This window comes from Dendronephthya gigantea, unplaced genomic scaffold (assembly GCF_004324835.1).
Source record: "Dendronephthya gigantea isolate DGI-Jeju-01 unplaced genomic scaffold, DenGig_1.0 000173F, whole genome shotgun sequence".
Lineage (NCBI taxonomy): Eukaryota > Metazoa > Cnidaria > Anthozoa > Malacalcyonacea > Nephtheidae > Dendronephthya > Dendronephthya gigantea.
The window spans coordinates 335802-349834 of NW_021163183.1; the positions used below are offsets into that span (position 1 = coordinate 335802).

Here is a 14033-nt window from a genome sequence, read left to right on the forward strand (position 1 = left end):
ATATGACTTTACTGATGATGACTTTACTCAAAGTTTTTTCGCTTTTTATCCTCGATTCACCCGTCTCGGGTTACGCTGTCGCCTTCTACGTTTGCAGAATTTTTTGTTCCGTAATCTGAGAATGCATGAGATCAATCCATGTTTCGAGTTTACTTTGAATTAATTTTCAAAAACAAAGTATAGGCCGGCTGTGGGGAAATACCTATATAGCACATATGATAACTTCTATAATTTCTAGAAAAATTTCGCGTTTCCTCTTAGAATATATAACCTCGCAGTAAAGATATCTTTCTGACCAGTTGCTGATTTTTAATCACATTGAAAAAATGTTTATTAACGCTCTGTGCTGAAAATAATTTTCACGGTTGCCATGCATGGCTTTAAAAGTTAAACAAAAGTATTTCTGCCTTTTCACGTTACGTCTTCCAATCATATTAACTTGATACTTGATATAAAACAACCTTATACAAATAGTCCGATCCGGAATTACTTAATATTAGTCATGCATGCATATACTTCTCTACATCCTTGACCATGTATAGCATAGTTCTCGTGCGATCTATTTTGATCTATTTATTCACGGCAAACACAAAGGGAAATTCCCCGTGAAGTTGTGAATTTATTGATGATAACAACATTGAATAACTCATTTTATCGTTGTCTTCTTGAAGAATCGACTGGGAGAATTAAGCTAAGGAATATATTCGTTCTTCAGTACACTGTTCAGGTACGTTAATTCTGTTTTTTTCTAACTCATTTTACTTCTTTGTATATTATTTAAACTGCATATCCCTTGATTCGCCACATTCGATCAAATGACTGAAAATGGCATTACAATAGTATTAAAATGTTTCGTGGAAATATAATCTTGAAAGGTCTCAAAGACGGTATAAGTCGAGTAAAAATTGCAGAGGAACACTAGTGAACCTATAGATGTATATATTTGCAGTTATATAATTACAAAATCGTCCAAATGTTGAGCTGCATGTTAGTTATCTTATGCCATACCAAGAGGCAATTTTTATCAGTTGTTAAAATCGCCCGAAATCACAATATATGGAACAGTTTGCTACCAAATTAAATTCTTATATTATAGGTTCATGTTTAGTGGACAGTTTGCTGTAAACTTTCTGCCATTCACTCTCATTTGGACTGTAATATGTTATACATTTGTTTTTGCAAGCTTTCACATTTTAAGCCCACAACGACAGGTGGTCTTCTGACATGGGGAACCCCATTCAACGAGCTCATAATTCCATATAGATATAACGTCATGATCTCGTTGACTTTCTCTCGAAATCTTTGAAGTGGACGAAGCACATTAACATTTTTCATGCTTTACAGCTAAGACATGGTAACCTTAAAAGCTGGCGATCGTGTGCAGAATATCTCAGGAACTCACGCATGTTTGCCAAGGGGTTTTGGCTCTTGGAAGAAGTATTATGTCGACGATGGCGAGCGTGAATGGCCAAATACCTGTCGCGTCAGTTACTGCGAGGAGCACGCGAAAGGAGGCGCTCATGTGCACGTAGCAGGGAAACCAGGTGTTTTCATTGTACCCATGTGTGAGCACCACAATACAGCTCAAAATAAGGATTGGTTATCTGTGAAGAGAGGCACCAAGGCTGTGCTTGTTAACATGGAAGACACATCTGGACCATCTGGTATCTGTTTCAGTGGTTGCAAGCGTCGATAAACTTCGATCGACGGTCAATGAATGATAATATGAAATTGCAGATTTTGTTTTTTTTTCAGTACAATTTATAGAACAAATCATGTTCTGTGTATATAATATACGAATAACTTTGTGTTTCGACTATATATCACCAAATTTAATGTGGTTGGAGTATAGCGTAAGTTGATTTTTGCTGTGCCCAACTCAGCTTCATTATGGATGTAATATCACCAGTCCAACAATGAAGTAAAATAGCACATATAATATATTATCAATAATCACTAATCATCATCAATAATCATCAATAATATTATCAATAATCACGAATTGCGACATTTAGTTTGTAATATTCCCTGTAACATTCAGCATAACTAATCGCGTCTGGCAGAACAGTATATCTCTTGTCACTTCGAGTCAGTCAGTTTTAATGTCGGAGCCGACACCGCGCGGAAAGTAATCGTGAAGTATTGCGAAATAATATTACGAAGTGTATCAAAGTATGACGTAATGCAATCCAGGCCTTATGTTAGCGTGGTTTTCCAGGAAGCACTTAGGCGGTTGAAGTATATCGATCGGTTAGCGTGGGCATAAGATAAAAACGTGCTATTTGTGATATTAAATTGTGATATGACTTTACTCAAAGTTCTTTCGCTTTTTGTCTTCGATACACCCGTTTCGGGTTACGCTGTCGCCTTCTACGCTTGCAGAATTTTTTGTTCGGTAATCTGAGAATGCATGAGATTAATCCATGTTTGTATATATATATATATATATATATATATATATATATATATATATATATATATATATATATATATATATATATATATATATACAAACATTGGGAAAAAATTCGTATCAGAACTTGTTTGCTGTTCTAATTATGGCCATGCATATTACGTAAACTGCGTTCTTAAATGGCAGTCGATGATATGACGTCACTGTGCTCCAGTCCCCACTTGGCGCGACCAAGAATGAGTTAAAGTATTATCGTGTTGTAGTCGGTCTGGCATTAGGGCACGCTTTCATCACTTCAGCTAGAGCATTCTAACGGATCAAGTGAGTTTTGATAGTACCGGGAACGTATTGGAAAAGATGAGCGGGTGAGTTTTAATTATATAAAGAGACAAAACTTATTTATGTTTAAGCTTTACTGAAAATTTTACAAATAAATATCTGGGGCCGGTTGTATCAAGCCCGTTTAGCTTAAACGGTGGATAAGTTCAAAATAGAAAGCGAGTCTATCGTTTTATTCAACAAGCAAACTAAATATTTTTAACCTTAATACAAAGATACTGTTTACAACTACATATTCATTGTATAATATTCAAGTTGACTCATTCAAGAGAGGTGTAAGAGTGTTATTTAATTTTGACTTATCCACCGTTTAAGCTAAACGGGCTTGATACAACCGGCCCCGCATACAATCATTTTACGTACGATGGGTAGTTAAAATATTACTATTTTCTAAGCTTGTTATATTCTCTTAATTTCCTCTACCACTAGTTATTCTGCTCTACGTTTCTTGACAGCGCGACCGTTAGAATCACACAAATTCGTTAACTTTTGAATCTTGGCGCCAAAATTAATAGCAATTAAAATCTGCCAAGCTAAGCAGAATCCTCCAATGCATGACAGCAGTATATGACAACTAGTCAACTAGCCAAGAACTTTAACAACTAACCAAGAACTTTATTAATGTGCAGTCTTGTTCTTGCATCCCAATAAAATCCCCGAGCTTTCTCAATTGTTTTTATAGAAAGTTTCATTTACGAGTAATATAATGGTATAGGGTAGCTATTCACCGGATTTACGCTTCTGCACATCCGTTTGTTTGTGATTAGACATAAAAAAAAATATATAGCCGATTTTGTTTCAACGAAAATAGTCAGTGAATGCTTGGTTATGCAAACCACAGATTATATGTGAATATAATATAATCGTTTCGCTTTCTCTTTGATAAATTATAAATTTTTAACGATTATGGAAATATATGGAAATATAGATACGTTTCGATATAACCAGGGATCGAGCAGCGTGGCAGCGTCTTCAAACAACTTAGCATCAAATGTGGTATAACAACTGCCTAAAATAAACAAAACACTTCTCGACGTTTCGACCTGAGGGCCTTCGTCAGGAGAGTTCATATGAAACTCAGTGGCTGAAAATTAGTGGCTGAAATCAAACTTGCCCGGAAGCGAAGTAAATTTGAAGTTATATTAGTATGAGTTTTATTGCATGTTTGCATAAAAAAGATCCTCTTTCGTGCTATGTAAACGGGTGTATTTTGCTATATAAATGCTTTCATGTTTTCTTGTAGACGCGTTAAAACATTGAAAAGCGGCGACAAGGTTAAAAACACTCCGGGTACTGGTGATAGGGAGCCAAGAAATGCTTCCTCATGGAGGGAATTTTACTCAAGGGTCAATTCATGGCCAAAAACCTGTTCAATACAGGGTTGCAGAAGAAAAGCGGAAGATGGAGCTCATGTAACTACCGCAGGGTCTCCAAATGATTCATATATTATACCAATGTGTGCGTTCCACAATCACCCTGAGAAAAAGAAATCGCAAAGGGTGAAAAGGGGTACCAAGGTCGTTCGCGAGTAACGAGCAAGTCAATTTTATAAATTCCCCATGTTTCCGTATTGTAAGCTTTTCTATTTTAGTAATTAAAAACTGTTTTTGTTTAAAGTAAATTTAATACATGCTTCTTATATAGCTCCATGTAAATGTAACCTCGGCAATGTGTTGTACATTAAATATTGATGTGAAACTATGCTTTATAAGATACAATTTTGTAAATCACATTTCATCATCAATTGTGTAGCTTGCGCCCAAGCTATACAGCACAGCGGCAATATGGCTCCTATGTGCAGGAGGAGTAGAGGGGGATGTACGGGGGTGAACACCCAATAGTTTTGGCAAGGTGGTCGGTTAAACGCTGCGTGCTCATCGGTAAAACATGGGAGTTGCACCCTCCCCCCAGTGAAGATAGCCACGCCACGCCCCTGGTGGGTTACGAACTATAGCAAACTTTTTCAAGAGCTTTGTCCAATAACAGGTGATTTCAGAACACCTGTCTATATACGGCGTTGCTCCAGTCTATTTTCATATCATTACCTATTGCGAAGGGGAATTCCCAGAGTTTGTTTTTACAATTACATATAACATATTCAACGTGCGACTTGTTTGGAACAGCCTTAGTTTGAGGCAGATTCTGAGTGGATTAACTTGGCGACGATAATAACTAGACGATACTGCAGTCGCTTGAAAAATGCCCCGGTATGTATATATACTATCTATTTTATATTTCTCACTTTATTCCTGCGATTGTTTCATAATTATAAAATAATTTTTAAGACATTTACTTCTCTAAACGGAAGATAAATTCGCTAAGGATTCTGATATAAGCATATCTTCCATTGTTTAGTTATTCTATGACAAGGAAAAACTAAAACTTTCCAAGAAAAATGCAAAGGCTTTTCGTGACGCGTCTGAGAAAATACATCTGAGAAAATATTTGCACTTGATCTCATATTTTATACTAAAATTCAGCATTTATAGTTGAACTAGACAGCTTGCAATATTTCGGGAATTAACCTGCTATTACGTGATCAAGTTGCAAAATTTTATGTTCAAGACAACAGAGTTTATTTTTGCCTCGCGAGTGTTCACAGGCCATATACACAGAAAAGTGTTTTATACATAAGAATCATTCTGATTATATATCTTAATTTGTACACGTCTGATAACTCCTGTGAACATGCATCTACTTCTTATGCAAATGATTTTAAATTTTAAGCTTGGATAAACTGCTCTTGAACCACCACGCCCTTGCATGCCTGCTCGATATAAACAACATAAATTTTTGTCGCAATTTTCCTCAGACGCGGAGATTTATCGCTCAAGTCCGGCACTCAAGTGAAGAATGTCTCGGGCACGGGTAATGACAAACCATCGGGACGCCATCACAGCACGTGGAAGCAAGCATACGTGGGGAATGACGAACGACAATGGCCGAGCAAGTGTCGCGTCAAGAATTGCAATGAACCTGCAAATGGGGGCGGCCATGTGCGCGTGCAGGGAAAACGTGATGTTTATATTGTGCCTATGTGCGATAAGAAACACAACACTGCTCACGTGAATGATTGGTTACCTGTGAAGCAAGGGACCGTTGCCCAGCCTGTTGGGCAAAGGGAGCACTCTGGGGGAAGGCAGAGCCAAAGCGAAACACCAGTCAACGAGAATGAATCTTGGTGTGTGATCATGTGAATATATTATTATACCGTCTCCTCCCTTCATGAGATCTTTTGGGAACTTTATTTTTGATATGATATGGTAATAGTTTGTATAAATAGATGTTTTTAGTATTTGAATTTATTGTTGGTGTAATTATATATATACTGTATAAACTGAAGGGATGAATAAATATAATTGTGATATGATTTACTGATGATGACTTTACTCAAAGTTCTTTCGCTTTTTGTCTTGAACTGATCCGTTTCGGGTTACGCTTTCGCCTTCTACGCTTGTTCCGTAATCTGAGAATGCACGAGATTGAGATCAATCCATGTTTGGAATTTACTTTAATTTATTTTCAAAAATGTAGTATAGGCCGACTGTGGGGAAATACCTAGCGCGTCATTAAAGAAATACTGTCAGTATATGTTTACTACAATAACCTTGGAGCACAGTCTAATATATTGAGGTATTTGGAACTGGCGAAACCTTCTATAGGGGATTTTCATCGCATTAGAAAGTATGAGGTACGCCATATAACGTATGTTATTCATAGCAACGCTTCTGCACTATAACCGTTATTTCGTAGCGAAATATATGACATTATGACATGATAATGATGATATTATGATGTAGGGAGCTTGTATAAGGTCTTTGATATTGAAAGAAGAAAGCTTTACCTATAAAATTATTGTTATGTATAACCAAACAATGTGTAGTAAGCATTGTACATTACTTTCGATATCTCCAGATAATGTGTGCAAAGATAATTATATAAGCTTGGGTAATATATTTATCATATATTAGATACTGCGTGTATCTGAAGTTAGCGAAATATCTTTGTACATGACTGCCTTGGCGACTGTAGACGTGCATTGTTATTCACGTACTATACCAAGTCACTAAGCCAAATGCATGTGTGGTCGCAAATCCTAAGATTTGGACAAACTCGACATGTGAATATTAAATGATTATTTTCCACAATAGTTACAGAACATTGCGCTTGGTTTCCGGACAGGAACTAAAAAATCTTAAGGGCACGGGCAATGTAAGGCCGAAAGAAACAAAATACGAGACATGGAAGCAACTCTATATAGGAGAAAGTGGATGTGAATGGCCCAGCAAGTGTCGCATCAAAGATTGTACCGAACCAGCGGATGGAGGGGGTCATGTAACAGTAAACGTCGAAGGGAAAGGCGAGTATGTGTATATTGTACCCATGTGTGACAGAAAACACAACAATGCTCACGTGGAGGATTGGTTACTAGCAGAGAAAGATACCATTGCCTTGCGCATCCTTGAAACTAGAATTCCGATGGAGAGTGAGACAACTGCCTCTGTTGAAGGAAACACCTCTTGGCATTTCAGGGATTTATGCGTGATTATCTGAGAAACGTTGCATCTAAAATTATGACTTTTTCGTCGTAATTTTAGACGCAAAGATACTGACAGAAACCTATGACTGCACCATAGAGGGAATTAAATTTATCAAATTCCAGTTAGTTCAAACAAAATATATTGCCCGTAAATCATTCAAAGATAAACTCTTGTTTGTTCATGCAAACTTTTGCTCAAAGAAGTTATAAATTGTCGTATGCATAATCTGCAGCAAAATAATCTGCAAGGCATATATATATCATATATGTATGTATATATGGGACCTGGAAAGCAGCTCTTACTCTATATTTTCATGCGTCAGTGTTGTTTTCTTAGTTGCCACACGCGATAGTCTGATCTGTGTTTGTATTTACTGATATCTTTGTTCGATGTGTTAGACGTGTGTTGGGAAAAATATTAGTATCAGAACTTGTTTGCTTTTCTAATTATGGACATATGACGTAAACTGTTTTCTTAAATGACAGTCGAAAATTTAGTATGACGTCACTGTGTTCCAGTCACCGCGCGACTTTCCAAGAATCAGTTAAAGTATTATCGTGTAGTTGGTCTGTCATTATAGCGTGCTTTCATCACTTCAGAGCATTCTAACGGCTCAAGTCACTTTTGATAGCACCGGAAACGTATTGGAAAAGTTTACACGCAAGATGAGCAAGTGAGTGTTAATTATATAAAGAGACAAACTTATCTATGTTTTTATACGCTTTACTGAAAATTTTACAAATAAATATCTGCATATAATCATTTTACGTACGATGGGAATGAATAGTTAGAATATTACCATTTTCTAAGCTTGTTATTTTCTCTTAATTTCCTCTACCACTAGTTATTCTGCTCTACGTTTCTTGACAGCGCGACCGTTAGAGTTACACAAATACGTTAACTCTTGAGTCTTGGCGCCAAAATTAATAGCAATTAAAATCTGCAAAGCTAAGCGTAATCTTCCTATGCATGACAACAGTATCTGACAACTAACCAAGACCTTTAACAACTAACCAAGAACTTTATTAACATGCAGTCTTGTTCTTGCATCCCAATAAAATCCCCGAGCTTTCTCAATTGTTTTTATAGAAAGTTTCATTTACGGGTATTAAAGGTATAGGGTATTCACCGGATTTAATTAATACGTGTGTTACGTAGCTCTCGTGATTGTCGGACACGTACAGCTGCTACCTTTGTTTGTGATTAGACATAAAAAATATAAAGCCGATTTTGTTTCAACGAAAATATTCAGTGAATGCTTGGTTATGCAAACCACAGATTATATGTGAATATAATATAATCGTTTCGCTTCAGTTCTGTTTGATAAATTATAAATTTTTAATGATTATGGAAATATATGGAAATATAACGTTTAGACAAAAATATGGTGGTGGGGGGTTAGGACAAAATTACCTATTTTAACGACAAATTACCTGTATATCGCATATTCACAATAGCTCACAACAGAAGAAATAATCAAATATTTTTAAAGTATCTGAAATCAAACTTGACGCGGGAGACGAAGTAAACTTATTAGTATGAGTTTTAAACTTATTAATAGGAGTTTTAAACTTATTAGTAGGAGTTTTATTGCACGTTTGCGCCAAAAAGATCCTCTTTCGGTGCTATGTAAACTGCGTGATGATTCAATATTTATTGCATTAAGAAAATATCGTGTTTTTTTGAGACACCCTGCGGTACATCATAAACAATTCTGCAAATAAAAAATAAAGATGTATGTATGCGGTAGAGCAGAATGGTCAAACGAAATTTCTACTTGTTTTTCATGGGTCATTCTAGCCAGTTTGTGATGCTGGAAAGTGATGATGAAGTGAGAAATATCCCAGGAACTGGTGATATGAAGCCAAGCAATGCTTCCTCGTGGAAAGAATATTACGAAGAGACATGTGATTGGCCTGAAACCTGTAGGATAAGAAATTGTACAAATTTTGCAGAACATGGAGCCCATGTAGAAATTGAAGGGATATGGGAGAAAATGTTTATTGTACCAATGTGTCCCATGCATAACCATCCCACAGAAACAGAATGGCAACATGTTGAAGAGGATACACTGGCTGTATTGATTGAGGAGGGTAGTGAGCCAAGTGAGAAATCGTCGAATGAGTCATTGTCAAATGAGCCATTTTTAGAGTATGCACTGGCCGCATTGTTTGAGCAGGGTGGTGGGCCAAGTGAGAAATCGTCGAATGAGTCATCTTCGAATCAGTCATTGTCAAATGAGCCATTTTCAAATGAGCCATTTTCAAATGAGCCATTTTCAAATGAGCCATTGTCAAATGAGCCATCATCAGATGAGTCATTGTCAAATGAGCCATTTTCAAATGAGCCATTTTCAAATGAGCCATTTTCAAATGAGCCATTTTCAAATGAGCCATCATCAGATGAGTCATTGTCAAATGAGCCATTTTCAAATGCGCCATTTTCAAATGCGCCATTTTCAAATGAGCCATTTTCAAATGCGCCATTTTCAAATGAGTCATTGTCAAATGAGCCATCATCAGATGAGTCATTGTCAAATGAGCCATCATCAGATGAGTCATTGTCAAATGAGCCATCATCAGATGAGTCATTGTCAAATGAGTCATTGTCAAATGAGTCATCATCAAGTGATGAATATAATTAGGGTTTTTTCAACAAAGACTGTAAAGAGATGAACATTCATTCATCGTGTTAGTTAAAAAGGTTAATTTAAAAATAACACATTCTTAGTATTTTAATAATACAATGTTTAATGCTTAATAGTTATTCTTCTTCTTGTGTCGAGAGTTGCCTAGAGTAGTAAAATGTATACTTTTTTGGATAAAAATACAATACACGTACGTTAACTTGAATCATTTCAATTTTTGCATGAAACTTGCAAGGAAACAGCACTCCGTATCTGCATGCATGGATTTTCTTGGATATATTACTAAAGAACACTATATATACGAACAAGCTAACTGAGGCTTGCTATAAAGGTTTTTATTATCGTATACGTGGCTTAATTTCGCTTCCCTTGGCTGAAATAAATTAACCTAACTTTAGTATTGTGTTATGTTGCCATATTTTCTCTGTAGGCCTCTGTTAATTTATAATGAAACGCAGTTATGTCCGCGGTCATGAGTGGGCGAGGTATAAATATCGTTTAACGTCATAATTACTCACAACAGGGGAATACCCATAGCGTCACTCGAAATTGTGTTGTTTAAACTAACAATTCCTCTACAAAGTTTTTATATCAAATTGGAACATTCAGAAACATTCATCACGTATACAAAGATGAGGTATGTATTCCTATGAATACTTATGTTGTACGCTTTCGTAGTTGGCACCTTAAGGTATGATCTATGTCAAATAAATAAAGATTTTAATATTCAATAGCATGCATATGTCGTAAATCTTACAATCTTTCCGACGCTGATTTTCGTATATCGTACATATTGTCGTGATTAACAGCCGGTAATTTGCTTTGACTCGCTGTTAAACGCCAGTCCACAGATTAAAAATGGAATTACAACGAATTCCAGCCGGCTAAATTTGTGATTCTCTACTATAATATATCACAGATATAATAGAATAATGTAGCTGATTAAATAAAAACTATATCTATTTATATGTGTTAAAATTGCTATGAAATTAGCTTTGTGGAAACTCTGTACGTGTTACAGCATTGCTGAGCTTAGTGAGCTAAGCCATAAATATATACGAAAATTCTACTTTCGATTTTACAATGTAAACACAGCAATGAGATACTCGGCTATCAAATTTTCGTAGACATATAATATAACACGTATGTTAAATCGCATAATTATTATGATTAGGCAATGCATGTGGACGGACGTGGCATTCATAATATTTTCAATTCCAACATTTCTTTCTTTGAATTTCATGATTTTCCTCCAAAAATAAATTTGTATTAAATTCATTAAAAATCGCCTTCCCCGAAGAACGAAACACTTTTTATCAGCTATAATGGATAATTTTTCCATATAGGATCAGCCCTTTGGAATTATATAACACGGACGTTGTAAAAAATAGCCAGTATAAACATGCTCCAAAGCCAAGTGGTTTTACAACATGGAAGGATTATTGGAAATATTATTCAGGGGAAGAGTGGCCAGAAAAGTGCCGTTTTCGTGGTTGTGGTAAAAACACAGACGGGAGTGCTCATGTCATTATAAATGATGATGAAGCTACTGATTATATAATTCCAATGTGCAGATACCACCTCAGTCCTGGATTTACAGAAAACTTTTCTGTAAACTATGGCACTATTGCTGTTCCTATTGAAAGGTAAATAGAATATTTAATAAATTCTGAGCCGTTAAGTGATTTAAATCTTTTTCACTTTACAATTAAAGCAGTCTGGCGTATGGTAATCACAATTCTATTTTCCGTTTTTCATAGTATTGACGAGTTGCCCTTAGATGCTGGAATTCGAGTGAAAAATGTCCCAAACACTGGCAATTCTTCACCACCAGAGGGTTTTAGATCGTGGAAACAATTCTATAAAAAATATCGACGCAGGCGTAGCTGGCCGAGCACTTGTCGCATCGAAGATTGTTACGAACATGCAGCAGGTGGAGCGCATGTGTACGTAGAAGACACAAATAGAGTCTATATTTTACCAATGTGTGGAACGCACAATACCGCTCACGTCACTGATTGGTTTCCGGTGAAAGAAGACTCGATGGCTCTGCGAGACGTTACCAGACCAGATCTGGAAAAGGTCGTAAGACGACCTAAACCTGAACCAATACGACAACCAGCTCCTGCTTTTGTACCAGCTCCGGCACGTGTATCACCAGCTCCTGCACATGTACCACCAGCTCCTAAAAGTTCGTCGCACAATGTAACAATATATGACTCCAAGCCTGTTTCTAAAAAGAGAAACAGGTGCATGTGTATCATAGTGTAGATCAAAGTATATTATAACCGTGCTGCTCGAAATATCCTGCTTTCAAAATCCTCGCCATCGTTCTAGTGCGGTACAGATAATGTTTTTCAAAATGACTTCTGCATATTACTAGCACACTGCTCGATTTATTGCGTCGGCAAATTTTTCAACCAAAGCTGCTCAAATCTAGTTATTCTGCCCCCCTGGTTTAAATATGGTAAATATTAAAATCAGGTGGGGCTGTCTATAGGCATTCAACCGAATCTGATGATAATAAAATACAAGATCTGGATTCTGGTCATATGCACTGACCATATTTATGGAACGTCTTCGACCCCGCATTGAAGCGGTTTTCCACCAGGCAGTTTTTGATCAAACGAAATTGTTCACTTGATTTCCTTTTGAGTTACGACAGGTTTGGAAAAATCCGGTACACTCGAACTCTCACATTTATTTAAAAAGGAAATCAAGCGAAATATTTCATTCAATCAAGTACACGGTCAAGTGAAAGACCGCCTTTAAAGGTGGCCTTGAATATTTGAGCGGTCGATCATGAATTTAATGATCAAGGACCCGTGTCTAAATTATAATTATATATCAAACTCATATAATAGGACAGAATTATCTTCATAACTTATCTATTGAATGGCTCATTTAAGGCTGGTTTTCATTTTACATAATTCGTTGTGTTATGCGAAATTCAACATATACGAAAACCGCGAACTACAACATATCAACAAAACGATTACTTCACAATTCACATGACTTCTTTATCCTCAGCGTTTGCGCGCGTCACGATGTACTATATATTTTTCATTTTTATCAATATACAGGATACTGTATTCTCCATTTAACAAAAATGTAATTTAATGATTTTACTCGTATATAAAATAATATATTATTTTCCTTTGTCGTTCTGATTTGCACACATCAATATCGAACAGGAAACAGAAAAACCAAAACATGTTTCGTCTGCAAAGCATTCATCTCAACGGAAAGGGCGTTGGTTTCTCGCTCTTCTCGAAGGTGAGAAATTATTGACAGTATGATTAATGGTTTAAAAACGAGAATTGACTAATCGCCGGTTTCTTCAGTAATCAATGTATTTTTAAACATTGCGCATTGACTCGGTATATACGAAGTTTGTTTTTTAAATTAGGTTAATTAAAACTCGGGAAATTGGTTTAAGATATAAGATTAGAAAACATGGGACTTTGATCTTTCGAATCAAGTATATTGCCCACACGGTACTTGAGTATATATATACCATATATCATGCATGCATATAGAGTTAATCAACATATGGTCTGCATTTCTCTACTCTTTAATGAATGTACATAGGCATAACACCTGTATTGCAAGTGAAACGAATTCATGCAAAACAACTTTCCGAAGATAACAAGCAAGTAACTTTGAACAAGCAAAGTTCATGCTTTGAATTTGCTCAGTGATCATGATATAGGTTATTTATTTATCCTTGAAAGTATTTTCTATCCAACTCTTTCACTTTAATTTCGATTTATTCTCTTGTTTTCCTTTCCAGGATTTTTCCAGCATTCTGTCGCGATTAAACAATAGAGCTTTGTTAAAAATCCTGATGCAACTTGTGAATGCAGATGTTAGTTTCGCTTGTTCATAAAACAAGTTGTTTTTTATTGACATAAACTTTGATGAAAATTCGAAGTTTTGTGGAAAGAAATCGTCAGTTATTTTCCGAAGTTATTTAAATATTTCCAAGCGGTAGTGCATGCGTGTCCATCAAAACGACAGAGCTCAATAACAGTAAAGATATATCCGGCTTAATAGAATAGAAGTTCAAATTTGGAGGCCAAACTTAGCACGG

The 14033-nt window shown here is 36.1% G+C and overlaps 3 protein-coding genes and 1 long non-coding RNA gene across 4 annotated transcripts; all 4 read left to right on the plus strand.

Annotated features, from left to right (window-relative positions):
- The first annotated feature begins 616 nt into the window (after window positions 1-616).
- Window positions 617-2311, plus strand: LOC114538076. The gene is made up of 2 exons (XR_003688669.1): window positions 617-727; window positions 1345-2311. It is a non-coding gene; the product is annotated as an uncharacterized LOC114538076 (long non-coding RNA).
- Window positions 2312-4860: 2549 nt separating this feature from the next.
- LOC114538080 lies at window positions 4861-6094 on the plus strand. Its single transcript, XM_028559201.1, has 2 exons — window positions 4861-4959; window positions 5565-6094. Exons 1-2 carry the CDS (start codon window positions 4952-4954, stop codon window positions 5947-5949), a joined length of 393 nt encoding a protein of 130 aa, XP_028415002.1. The 5' UTR covers window positions 4861-4951; the 3' UTR covers window positions 5950-6094.
- Window positions 6095-6262: 168 nt separating this feature from the next.
- On the plus strand, window positions 6263-10084 carry LOC114538070 (paternally-expressed gene 3 protein-like). Its single transcript, XM_028559193.1, has 3 exons — window positions 6263-6443; window positions 6904-7966; window positions 9094-10084. Exons 2-3 carry the CDS (start codon window positions 7959-7961, stop codon window positions 9935-9937), a joined length of 852 nt encoding a protein of 283 aa, XP_028414994.1. The 5' UTR covers window positions 6263-6443; window positions 6904-7958; the 3' UTR covers window positions 9938-10084.
- A 405-nt stretch (window positions 10085-10489) lies between these two features.
- LOC114538071 lies at window positions 10490-13018 on the plus strand. The gene is made up of 3 exons (XM_028559195.1): window positions 10490-10577; window positions 11287-11586; window positions 11701-13018. The coding sequence occupies exons 1-3, from the start codon at window positions 10573-10575 to the stop codon at window positions 12209-12211; spliced, it is 816 nt and encodes a 271-aa protein (XP_028414996.1). The 5' UTR covers window positions 10490-10572; the 3' UTR covers window positions 12212-13018.
- The last annotated feature ends 1015 nt before the right edge of the window (window positions 13019-14033 follow it).

Excerpts from the sequence above, each read along its gene's own strand:
- LOC114538071 (XM_028559195.1), top strand. Across the intron at positions 11,587-11,700 it reads ATTGCTGTTCCTATTGAAAG|TATTGACGAGTTGCCCTTAG; the intron begins GTAAATAGAATA and ends CGTTTTTCATAG.